The sequence below is a fragment of the Vipera berus genome (assembly GCF_964194415.1).
Source record: "Vipera berus genome assembly, chromosome: 4".
NCBI classification, from domain to species: Eukaryota; Metazoa; Chordata; class Lepidosauria; order Squamata; family Viperidae; genus Vipera; species Vipera berus.
Genome location: NC_138206.1, coordinates 92382132 through 92395725, shown reverse-complemented (window position 1 = coordinate 92395725; position 13594 = coordinate 92382132). Strand labels below are relative to the sequence as shown.

General features: G+C 34.8%; 1 protein-coding gene across 6 annotated transcripts in view; it reads left to right on the top strand.

Annotated features, from left to right (window-relative positions):
- TFDP1 (transcription factor Dp-1) overlaps positions 1-13594 on the top strand; it is a 44201-nt gene that overhangs the window by 404 nt on the left and 30203 nt on the right. For 3 of the 6 annotated variants that reach the window (XR_014026300.1, XR_014026301.1, XM_081326753.1), the window contains exons 1-4: positions 535-611; positions 1518-1600; positions 10131-10197; positions 12004-12101. Coding sequence is in view for 4 of the 6 variants with exons in the window: in XM_081326753.1 (XP_081182879.1) it covers positions 1589-1600; positions 10131-10197; positions 12004-12101 (177 nt within the window). In the remaining 2 variants the exon portion in view is untranslated. Of the gene's footprint in view, positions 1-534; positions 612-909; positions 934-1517; positions 1601-10130; positions 10198-12003; positions 12102-13594 lie in introns of those variants that run through there. The other 3 variants (XM_081326755.1, XM_081326754.1, XM_081326756.1) reach the window with 2 other exon arrangements.

Genomic DNA, 13594 nt, shown 5'->3' with positions numbered 1-13594 from the left:
GGCGCCTTTAGGTTTTTTCCCCTCAATCCTTGCACGCGGATTTGGCGTGCAGCAGCCACCGCGGACCCTCGCTCCCAGCCAACGTGCAGAAGAAGCTGCACCCTCAAGGGCTGCAGACAGTTTAGACTTGGAGGGACTTGCGACTTTCGTGCTAAAGCGGGTCGGGCCGTCCACCCTTCGCCCCCACCCGGGCCCTTTGCGAGGAACATCTCCCGCTTCCGCGCCCCCGAAGGAACCAAACCGGGGAGTTGGATGGCAGCGCTGCGAGAAACGGCGATTTTTTTATTTAATTTTTTAAAAAAGCGTTGCATTCTTCCCGCTTTGTCATTACTGCGGGATAGTTTTCACTTCGCGACTGGTGCAACGGGGTGGGGGGGTGGGGGGCTGCTGAAGCGTCCCTCCAAGTACAGCTCCTGCCGGCGAGGGCGCCCGCCGGGTCTCCTCCCCCCCCCGGGGGGGAGTTTAGGAGGGCCGTGCATTGCACATGTGCAGTTGGCATCTCTGGCTCCTGTGAGAGCGCGGCGGCGGCGGCGCTGTGGGTGGGGGAATCGCTCGGGAGTGCGCGGTGGGGGATGGAGTTGGCTCTCGGCTACTCCTCGCCCGCGCTTCAGGTACCCGGGGGGGGGGAGGGCGGGCGGGCGCGAGGACAGGTGGCAGGGAAAGAGGAAGCGGCAGCCGGGTATCGCCGCCGCCGCTGCTGCTTCTGTGGCGGAGCATTAAGGCGGGATGGTTTACCATGAGGAAGAGACCCTCTTCCCTTCCCTCGACCTCTTCAGTCCGCCGACCCTCCCCCTTCCCTCCTCGGGCCGGTGACACAGGAACCAGGGGGAGAGTGGTGCCTGGGTGGCCCGCGTCCCTCTCCGGAGGCAGTTGTGTGGCGGGACTAGACTTCCAGTGCTCCGGCCGGGCTTCTGAGGCCCTGGAGAGGGGCGGGTAGGTGCAGGAGGCGGGGGCTGGCGAGACTTGTTCTCTGAAGCACAGATGCTGCTGCTGCTGCTGCTGCTGCTGCTTCTGCTTCTGCTTGCTTGCTTTCCACCGGGGCTGAGGGCCCCCTCCTCTTCCTCCTCCTCGTGGAAACATTACATAAATTGCCTCGGCCTGCTTGGCTATTTGCGCAGAGGAAGCGGCGTGCGTTTTGTTTAGGATTGGGAAAGAGTGCATTGGGGGTTGGGCCCCGAGGCCTAGCAATTGTAATGCAGTGAATGGGGCAGGCGTTACACGCTTAGGTTGTGCATATCTTTATGAAGCATAATCATCCTCTGTAACTCGGTGCACGGTTGGATAGGACCTTATCTTGCCCATGTTTCTCGGTTTAGATTGTTTTTTTTATTATTTTTCTCCCTAAGAAAGAAACTTAAATTCCTTGAGAACTAAGCTGCCCCATATGTGAGGGGGAGCGTTTGCAAATCTTATTTTAAATCCAAGCTGGATGACTAACAATATCTGAGCACTGTTGGTATTCAATATAAAATGTGTGAGAGTTTACACTTAACTATATTCTTCCCTTTCTTTTTCAGAATATAATACAACTGTTTCTAGTCTTCCTGTGGTGATCAGGAGTAAACATTTTGTTTTTGGACTTGGTAACATGGCAAAAGATGTAAGTATAGTAAGTAATACTTATAGAGATTTATTGCTAGGATTAATGAATAATAGAAATTACTTCTGTTGCTAAAATGGCCTCTTGTAGAAGTTGAGTGAAGCAGATATATTTTATTGAATAATAACGATATCAGTGGAACTATTACCATATTCTAGGAATGTATAGTAGTATCCTCCCTCAGCATACCTAAACTACCTTTAGTATATCACAAACTCCATTTACAAACAAGACAAGTCATATCATACAGTAGCTTATTAGGCAGCTGCTGTGAAAATATGCCATGTGTATCAGAATAGACTACCGCTGTAAAGCATGATAAGTACATTTTTATTCTTTTTACTTTAGAAAGAACCAGTTATCAACACTTGATTGTTCTGAAGCAGTTTTATTTGGATCAGTAGTTCTGCCTATTTTCAGCAAAAGAATCATTAAATTTTGCCTACCTTTGTATTTTTCTAAAAATTGACTCCTTTAGATTATTGCTTTGCTATGTCTGTGGATCAAATAATAGGTTTCATAATAATTTGTTTTCATCTGTTGATAGTTTTTAATATCGCAAGAAAGTTTAAATTTGAAAAGATATAGATAGCTCATCTGATGCTGACTTTGTTTCATGCTTATTTGTATCATAGATATAATATTTTGTAATCATTATCTAGTGAACTAGGTATATTTTTAAATTTCTACTAATATAACCTTATTGTACCTGAATGTGTAAATACAGGTTTTAAACAATATCAGCTTTAATTACATTTTTGATTATTCAAATCATCAGAGAAATTTTGCTTGAAGTTTTAAATCACTATTTCTTAATTATAATTTTCTTCAGAGCTAGAAATGATTCAATTTAATTCTCACATATGTTCCTATATAAGCAGGAATTTAATTGATTGGGTACCCATTTGATACATTATATTTCTAAATCTTGTGATCCATCAAGCCTTCACCCCCTCCAAAAATTTATTTATTTATTTTATTTAATTGTATTTATATACCGCCCTATTCCCTGAGGACTCAGGGCGGTTTACAGGGAATTAAAAATCCAAAATACAAAAATTAAGAACCAAATTAAAAAAAATTAAAAATCACTGTTTCTGATCTACCAAGGTATTGATTGGTCAGTTTCTTTGGTTTTTTGTTTGTTTTAATGATTTACTTATGAAACTCAAGAAGTAGACTATTTCATTTTCAGGAGTCAGCAACTTTATATTTAACTCAAACCATTTAAACTTAAATCAAACCATTTTAAACTGGTCATTATTACTTTAAACTGTATGCCTAAACAAGCTTTCATAGGTATCAGTTACCATAATAGTTTGACTTGAAATCTGTTGCATATCCTAAATATTAATTGAATTGGTATATATATATATTGTTTGTGTGTGTGTGTGTGTGTGTGTGTATTCCATTAAAATTCAGAACAAGGCAATGATATATACCATTTTCCTGTGTTGCCAGATGAACATGTATCCATTAAGTTCACAAATTAAGTCTGACTTATAGAAGACTTTAATTACCTTTAAACAAAGCATGCAGCTATGTTTGAACATGCTAAGGATTGGATGTAAGCATGCATACTTGGCTACTACATAAATAAGATGTGTTTATTGGATGAGAAATGTTCTTTGCTTGCTAAAATCATAAATAGAATGTTGCAGGATCTGAAGTAGGAATAAGAGTTTTGAATAAGTCTGAGATGATGTGTGTCCTGGGACCCTGAAAACCTTTCTATAATAACTTGAATAAATCATTCAATATCAAAAATCATATTGCTTTTCTTTTAATTAAATGTGTTTAACCTGTACTGTCCAATGACCTTGTGATTCATTTTCAAGTTCAAAATGTCCAGATCAGTATTTGAAACAATTGTTCTGGCATTAAACATATTCCAGTGCTGTTTCAAACTTGGAACACTTCTGGAATAGTTGGATTTATTTCAGTAAACATTTTCAAACACTTTCATGTTAACTTCATAATATCAGCAATGCTTAGTAGCAGAAAGTAACAACTTTTTCTGGTTATTACTTTATCTGCATTCTTGCAGGGTGGGCTTCTTTTGCATGTTGCAACCTAAAAGCTCAACAATATAACAGTGCTACCTATAATGTATATGTAGAGTGCATATTTTGCATTTGTCTGAAAATAAAGCCCAACTGACAACTCGTGAGCTCTAATTTTCCAGTAATAAACAGTTTTTTAAAACAGGCAGATAACAATATTTTCTTATCCAGACATATTTTCTTATTTACCTACTCCTTAAACTTAGTTAGTGGTTATTAGGATTATTCTCCAAGTCAGCTTGGTTTGGAGAATTTGTTTTTTAAGTCAGTACTGTGAGGTCACATAAAACCACGTGGAATGATCTGCCTCTTTTTGTCTTGAATTTGAGACAGAATTTAGGAACCCTATGTTCTGAGTTGGGAACACTTGAAACTTTTGAATGTTTTACACATCATAATAAAATACTGTTGCTTATTTTTTTCAATACTGTACCTTATTAAGAACCTTTAGACATTACATACTCTTAAAAAAACAAATAATTGCTTTTTATTTTACAGACCTGATAATCAGTTTCAAAATACATCACTCTGCTAAACAAAATGCATCCTTCACATAAACTTTGATTTTATAATCGACAGACCTAATTTAATAGCGTTAAAAGATGATGATGATGTATTCTTTCCAGGAAAGGAACCAAAGCTGTCTTTAGAAAGAACTATAAAATTGAAAAGGAATATCTGTTACATATTAAGTGATTGATACTAACATTTCCCTTTGCATTTAAGTGACTGTCTAGCATATGACCTTGTAAGAAAGGATTCTGTGTCTTCGGGGAAAGCATTGATTTCCATAGCATGTTGTCTGCTTCTTTCATACATCTACATTGTATGTACTGAAAGTAATCTAGGAAGTTTAAACTCTTTAAATCATTTTTGCTTTGTGTATTTTGTAAAGATGAGTTAGTTGGGAGTGCTTGGGAACTTCATTTTGACTTGATTAGCTGAACAAATTTATTTTGATTAAATCAGCAATGGGGATTACATTTGTTACTTTTCAAGTATTCTGAACTATTCATTTTAATAAAACAGCTATGAACCTAAAATCAAATTTAATTTAAGATTTTGAGTCTAATAAGAATTAAGAATTAATTTTAATTAATAAGAATTATTTTCTACATAAGTAGTTACCGGTAATCAGAATTTAAAGATTCCAAATCAAAATCATATCTTCACGTTTGATGTTCCAGAGTCATATGAATGACTTGATTAAGCCATCTCTGTTAAGTTCTGATATAAACATGAACTGCAATTTGTTTCCAGTTAAGGTGAAAGATAAGTCTCAGGATTATATTGGGCCTTGGTGTAGTGCTCAGCAATAAATTGTGTTGTGAGTTTTATCATTTGTGTTTAAGTGTGATAGCAAATCCAATCTAGTAACCGCAAAAAAGTAGACTTTGTTATCACATGTGCATAATGAAGAATATTTTAAAATTTGTTGGATTATTCAGCAAAGCTGTTTGATCCCAAGTAAAACACTAGAGAATTCATGAATATTTTATTGTATTAAATTATATTTCACAATCATTTTATACAATTTAAAAATGTGATACATACTGATGTGAGACAAGTATGTGCATATAAAATACAACAGTAGCTTGTCATCATCTTAAATGTTTTTCCACATTTCAGTCTACAATCCTAATACTTCCTGATGGATTCCCATCCTAGTATTTAATTTGTCTGACTTTGCTTAACTTTTTCTAGAAAGGCAGTGGTTGACTGGACTAAATGTATGTGTTGATGGAAACTGCTTTTACAAATTCATCTTTATATTTATAAACTTTGAATTGATTTGCTTTTAATTCTTATCTTTCTTAAAGAAATACTTTAATGCAATTATTTATATAGTCCCTGTGATTCTACCCTATCTTTGTAGTTTTAATTGTGAAATGGCCCGGTTGGATAGAGCATATCTCAAATTTCACTCAAAAGGTATTAAATATTTACTTTCTCCAAGTCAGAATAAAGTTCCTTATTTATTATCTGGTGTACTTTTTTGCAGTGATTACAAAATTTATGTGTTTATAATAAAGAATTTCTAATCTTTAGTTCTTTTATTGTAAGTGGGTACTCACAGCGAACTTCATTGTTATGTGAGAAATGTGGGAAAAACACTTTTCTCCTGTTAATGGGAAATTTTACTTGGTCTTAAATAGATTAGTTTTCTTGACTGGGAAAGTTTAGATTGTGCTTTATAATGCAAAATGTATAAAAATGTTGACCTGCTTTCATTGCTACTTTTTGGAGCAGATTGGAACTTTTGGAGCATTGTAGCTTCAGATTTCAAGATGAGGCAAGAAATTCAGGTCCAGCTTTCTTGAGACTGCTTAAGTTTTAAGTCCTAAAACATATAAAACTTATTTTGTGTACTTGGTTAACAGAATAAAGATCCCAATGAATCCTATTTTAAATGAATGCGTTTTGGTTTACATAAGGTTTAGGAGTGAAACAAGTTGATCATTGTTGAAAATCTGTTTAATTAAAACTAGATTTTCTTTTGGTTTTGATGGGAACTGCCTAATAACTTTTTCCGCCGCCACTTTTAATTATTTTATGGTTTTATTTAGTTAAACATGCTAGTTACCATCATTCTACCTGTAATTGTTTAGATAGGTCATCTAGGGATGTTGTTTACATTGTCACAGATACATAGCATGTAGTAGTAATAGTCTTGGTATCCTTCTGGACTACCTGGTGGGAAATGTATTTGATTTAAACATTCTTTTATGAGAAGAGAAGCCATGTCTTATGCAACCTCAATGCCACAGCTTTATATATTCTTGGAAAGTTATTCTAGAGAATCAAAAACTGCTACAACAATTCTAAACCTTTGCAATAATGCAGTACACCAGACTTTAAATTAGGAACATTAAATTACGGTAAACAAATTAGGAAATGAAACATGTTTTAGCAAGGCCTCTAATTTTTCCTTTTTAATTTTAATATTGGGATATATGAACAGACATGATAGCATTTCAAAAGTATTTGCAGTGAGATTTGTTGAAGTTGACTTAATATTAGCTTATTTCAATATTCAATATGTTTTTTGTAGTGAGTGCTGCATATCTATTTCACGTATTTTGGAGGAAAAGTAGGTTCTTTAATGCTTTGCTTTTAAAAAGTATTCTCTGAAATTTCATTGCAAACTTTTTTTTATTTGAGGAGAAATGTGCCAACATCTGTTCATTACATGGACACAGCAGTTAGCTTGGTGAATCTTAGTTGGAAGGTACTTTAGGGATCATCTAGTCCAGGGGTCAGCAACCTGAAACAGTGAAAGAGCCACTCGGAACCGGTTCCCTCACAAAAGGAAAAACTGGGAGCCGCAAAAAATGTGTGCACATTTTGGACTGCACATGGCAGAGGACTTGGAGCCGCAGGAGATGGCTGAAAGAGCCGCATGCGGCTCCAGAGCCGTGGGTTGCAGACCTGTGATCTAGTCCATCCCTCTGCTTATGGCAGGATCCATTAGGACTCATCCTTTTCCTCTTTGATAGAACAATCCTAGTATTTTAAGACTGTTACTGAATTTAAACATACCCTAGACTCTTTAACTGTTTTGTCATAGGACTTAGTTTCCAACTCTAATTATCTTAAACTCTAAAGCTGTTCCAATTTGTCATTATGCTTTTTGAATTGGTATTATTTGGATAAAGGCTCCAAATGCACTCAGGCCAAGGCAGAGTGGAGTGTGCAGTGATTTTCTTACTAACAAATGTTGGAAATGTTATGAGATAGAAGGAACTTTTTATTATGTGGTAGAAGAATAATACTTAATAAATATTGGAAAGAAATTCATAGAACTATTCAAAAAATTTTAGAAATCAAATGTGAGGTGAAACTTTTACTGGGCATAATTCTAAAACATATTGATAAAAGGTATCACAACTTACATATTTATGATGGAAATGATAGATTTGGGACAACATTATAAAAGAGATATGTTACCCCAAAATCAGACTGAAAACTTAAACATAGCAAACATGTCAAAATTAACAACATATATTCAGATTAGAAGTATAAACAAATTTAAGCAAGAATAGCATCCTTGCATATTATATACAATGCAGCAAGGGAAATACAATTATTCATAGTATGGTTTTAATGGGAAAAAGAACTGACTAAAATTGAAATTAAGAGAAGCACAAAAAAATTAAAATTAATTTTCTATAAATATTGTACATTAATTGGTGTAGAGAAGAAGTTACAAAATCAATTTTATTTATTGTGTTCTTAGTCTTTTATCACTTTTGTATTCATAAACAACAAATAATGAAAATGTTAGCATTTAGTTCAGAGATTTAAACTCAAAATGATATAATATATTTAAATGTAATTTGATTATGGTTAATTTCTAATCAAAGATATACTGAGCACTAATTGCATAATCTTGTTCATTCCTTTGTCCAGTTATAGATATATTTTTGGACCAATTAATTTTTTCTGTTGCTTGTTGCTTGTTTTTTTATGAAAACTGTTAAATAAATTTCCTATGGCCTGCATTCTGTGTTCCTGCTAACACATCCCAAAATAGCATTTTAGTCTTTTTAGCAGCTGTGTCATACTGCTGGTTCAAAACCTTTTCCATGTACTACTGCCAAGCCAGATCTTCCCCGTGCTAAACTTGTGCCTTTTACTTTTCCTTCCCAGATACAAGAAATACAGATTTCTTTCTTTTAACTTTATAATACAAATTTCAGAACATGGCTCAAACCTGTCTAAATATTTTGAATCTTAAAAGTACTAGCTGTCACCCGCCCTACCATTATGACACTTGCAGACTTCAAGCTCAGAACAGGACTTGATGCACTATACCAGGGGTCAGCAACCTGAAACAGTGAAAGAGCCACTCGGAACCGGTTCCCTCACAAAAGGAAAAGCTGGGAGCCGCAAAAAATGTGTGCGCGTGTGCGTACATGCGCGCATGCGCAGAACAGGGTTTGACTGAAGAGTGGAGCCAAGGCGAGATATGCACCTACCCTGCATATTTGAATAGATTGGTTGAACTTTTTTAGTCCCACATTATTATTTTTTTGGACTGCACATGGCAGAGGACTGGGAGCCGCAGGAGACAGCTGAAAGAGCCGCATGCGGCTCCGGAGCCGTGGGTTGCAGACCTGTGCACTATACCAAGTGTAGGCAGCCATGGCTCTTTTATGATTCATGGACTTCAACTCCCAGAATTCCTGAGCCAGCATGGCTAAGCTTGGAAACCTCTCCCTTTTCCCTCAGCATGGCTGGCTCAGGAATTCTGGGAGTTGAAGTCCACGAGTCATAAAAGAGCCAAGGTTGCCTACCCCTGCACTATACAGTCCATCTCTACAAGCTGAAGTGGAGCCACAAATACTCATTAAAGTCAGCTGTGAGTTTATCAAAAGAAGTACCAGCTAGCCCAGAATTTTTTAAATTGTTCTGCAGAATCCTTGATGGAGATTTTATTTTATTTTATTTTAATTCCATTTATATCCCGCCCTTCTCCGAAGACTCAGGGCGGCTTACGAGCTTAGCAGTAGCCTTCATTCTATGTATATGCCTGCTTATTAGGGCTTTCACACACACCCCCCCAAGCGGCATTATTACAAAGTCAGCTTAATTGCCCCCAACAATCTGGGTCCTCATTTTACCTACCTCGGAAGGATGGAAGGCTGAGTCAACCTTGAGCCTGGTGGGACTCGAACCTGCACTAATTGCAGGCAGCTGGTGTTACTTAAGGAGGCATTAGCCCACTGCTCCACCAAGGCTATACCTTGGTGTTCAATGAGAGATTAAGCTCTGGCCTCTGCCCCAGCCCCAAATGCATTCAAACACAACTATTTTGTATCATCAGAGCTTTGTTCATTGGGGATTGCAGGATTTTTTTTAATTAACTAGTTCCATGAGAACTACTGATCTGCCCAATATTTTGCATATTTGTAGCAAGCCTAGCCAAGTATTCACAAACATGCTGTTAGATGTTTGCCTGGTACAGATATCAAACTGACCAGTTTGCATTTTTCAGAATCCTTCCTCTTTTTGAATAGAGGAATATATAATATTTACTCTCCTCCCATCTTCTGGGAATGCTTACTCGTTTTCCATTTATCAAAGATTATAAGAACAGTTCTGCAATCACCTCTCCTAGTTTCTTCAGTATAGGTTAAGCTATGATATTGATTCTATAGCTGAAAGATATTTTGTTAAACTAATTAACATATTTCTTATTCCTTCCAAAATGGTTCAGATAATGTATGTTACACAGCTTTTTGTATCTATTTTTATTGCTGTGTGTAAATGGACATTATTTTAAGTTACTGTAGAAGAAATTGTATTGCTTGATATTTCTGTCTTTAAAAAGATGTGTTAAAGCCAAAAGAGTGAAAATTTATTCAAATGTCATAATATAAATGGTTTTTTCTACTAATAGAAGTTGATAGCAGAATATAATTTGTTTATACATTATTTTTCATGGGGTTTTTTTCCTGTCATAGGCTGGTCTCATTGAAGCTAATGGAGAGTTAAAGGTTTTTATAGATCAAAATCTTAGTCCAGGAAAAGGTAACATTTTTTTATCATTTGTGTTTAAGAAATGACATTGTATAGGTTTGAGGATTTCTGATAAATTCAAGGACTACATTCACTCTCCATTCTTTCTCTACTACTTCCCAATAATCTAATGAATAATTATTTTGAGGTGGTGGAGTTTAGAAGGGGGAAAGAAATGCTTTGAGTTCATCTAGAATTTGAAAGTTAAAAATGAAGGACAAATCAAATAAATGTATAAGATTTTAATTCAAATAATTTGGTGGTGATTTTCATAAACGAGGCATGCACTGTTTGAAATAAATAATAATTTTGCATTGTTTTCCACTGAAATTCAGCATTTCCATGAAAAGCTACCCTGATTCCCTGAACTGAATATATACATGTCAGTTTTTTATTTGAGTTGGTGTTTGTTAAAATTTATGTTGATGGTGACATGTACTTTTATAACTGAATTTTGAGTAAGTGCTAATAGGAGAAATATATTTTACAAGAATTTATTTTGCTTAAAGGTGTGGATATTAAGTAAAGGTTATTTTGTCCCACGTTTTTAATCACTGTTTACAAATGTTTTATTTAAAATGTTATTAAACAATGGACTCACAAATGTTAAATTAATTAAATGAGAGTTATTGCTAATTATGCAAATTTAATATGTTAGCATCTCACTTCCTAGTGATTAATAAGTGGTAGATTACATAGAGGATATAATGTTTTCATATTATTTGATGTAGATTGTGATATTCTTTATCTTTAAATGTGACAGATTATAATTCAGGTTAATTTCAGATGCGCACCTTGTTTTAGGCAGTGAACAAATAACACCAAACAAGCAAATTGTGCCTAAAAATTACTTTCTTCTCCTTTCTCTATCCCTCAGTGCTCAAATTGTAACCGTTTTATATCTTGCTAAATCAGGGGTAGGCAAACTTGGCTCTTTTATGACTCGTGGACTTCAACTCCCAGAATGGCTCAGGAATTCTGGGGTTTGAAGTCCATGAGTCATAAAAGAGCCAAGGTTGCCTATCCCTGTGCTTAATGAATTGATTTTTTTTTTAGGAATTTAATCAGTTACATTATTTTTGACCACAAGGTGGCAGTGTTTTGCATATACATTGGACGCTCAAAATTCAAACTTCCGAGTCAGATTGGAAAATACAATAAAACTGCAACTTTCTTAGTAGGATTGGAAAGTTTTGACACTGAAATCTTATCAAAACAGAAAATTTGCTAAATTGTAAATATAGAGATTCTCATCTATTCTCATTTAATGTTAGTATTAAGTTTGAAACAAAGTTGGATATTTGTGTTGGTCATTTAGAGACTGTTTAAGTGTTAACTTTTCTGATTTCAAAGAGTGAAGTAATAGTTTTATCAGCTTGATTTTAAATAATAGAGATAAATTTTAATTTCATGTTTCTTGGGCAGAAGCTTTCAAAATTGGAGCAGTTGATGATCCCTTTTCCTAGGTCTTCTGAATCTACTATGGAGAGTTCGCCAACTTCCAAAATAATTGAAAAACTTAAAACAGTTGCAGGGACAAGACAAGAAAGGGAAATCTTGTTAGGCATATAATTATCCATTCACATAACATTGAATTCCATACCTTATCTTAGGTTTTTAAACGATAACTAAATTTCTGGAAGCCTCAGAAATATTAAACTGTTGAACTTGAAAGTATATATGGAAGTATATATTGGAACAAGATCTGAAACTGGGTCAACATTAGAGACAATTATATCTGTATTGTACATGTATTCAGTGTTAAGGTAGGAAGTTACATGCATTGTCAATTTTTAATTTTTTTGCATGGACATTTAGGTGTTGTTTCATTAGTAGCTGTTCATCCCTCAACACTTGGAAAACAGCTTTTGCCGAAAACATTTGGACCATCGAATGTCAACATTGCACAACAAGTGGTAAGAGGCCTATCAGTAAAGTCTACTAATCAAATTGTTAGATAATTTTTAACACATACACATGAATACATATGCACCTGCTTATTGGAAAAGTATTAGGCATGTGGGACATAAGAATATTTATTCCAAAGTTATAGAAAAAGCATTTGCATTGTCAAGGCAAAATGAATGCTCTGCCAGTTAGTTCTGGTTTATTTTATTTATGTCTGAACATACTGTAGACTAACAATTAAGTTGGTATAATAAAATCCATTATCCGATTTATACGAGGATTATAGTACAATCCTAGTTTTTTCATTGTATGTTATAGATACATGACTATTTATTTAAAATAATATCTGAAATTGTATTTATTAACCATCAGTGACCAGCAAAGTAGCTATAGTGTTAAAAAGACAGCACATAAAAACAGGCTCAATATAATAAAAGGAAGAAAATCACCCTATACCTTTGCTAAAACAAAATAGAACAAGACAAAATAAAAGAGATAAAATTAAGATAAAAGGATAAAAGTACTTCATTCCTGTCAACTTCATTCCAGGAGTCACACATCTTGAGCTTGTGTGTGTGTGTGTGTGTAATATATAATATATAAGATATACATACACACATATATACATATATACCCACATATACATATACATATACATATACACACACACAGAGACACATTTTTTAACATTCACCTTAATATTCGGTAGACAATGCGTTGTCTGGAATTACATTTAGCAAACTTTCACTAACAATTATAATCTATAATCCACATGATAACTTTACATGATTTCCTCTTTTCCCCATGGTGTTCTCTTTTAACAACCTTAAGTTAATACAATTCTTATTGTTTTAATAAATGATAATTAGATATAAATGTTTTCTAATATTTCTAGAAATAATAATCACAATAATATAGTATTCCTTTTCTATCTAGTCATTCTGGTTGTCTCATCATATATCCTGCTTACGGTTCTTGTTTACATTTTTTTTCCCCACAGTGTTCTAAACATTTTTGCTGGTTAAGATTTTCTCAGAGTTAATTACATTTAAATATTTAAATTATTTTTCTCATGTAAACCAACCCAATACTTTTACCTCTCTTAAGGAATAAATAAAACTAAAAAGAGAAAGAAGAATGAGAATAAGAAACAGAATAAAATAAAAAGATAGTATACTACTTAAAATCCCTATTTCATATCAGCTAACACATATTTATTTCCAAACAATTTTCATTCTTTTTTACCATAATTGAAAATGTATTTAATCTTAAAATATTCCCTTTAATAAACCTAATCCCCTAGTGCTTTAACTCTTAGTCAAAACATTTTTTAATCCATTTATAGTTTTCTTAAAGTCAATCACCTTTAGATATCTAAAACATTATTCCAACTCTTTTATATTACTCATATCCAAAAATAAAATAGAAAGGAGGAAGAAAAACCAAGCACTATATTACTTGAGGGGCTCCTCCCTCTTAAAGTTAAATTCATATCCAAAGT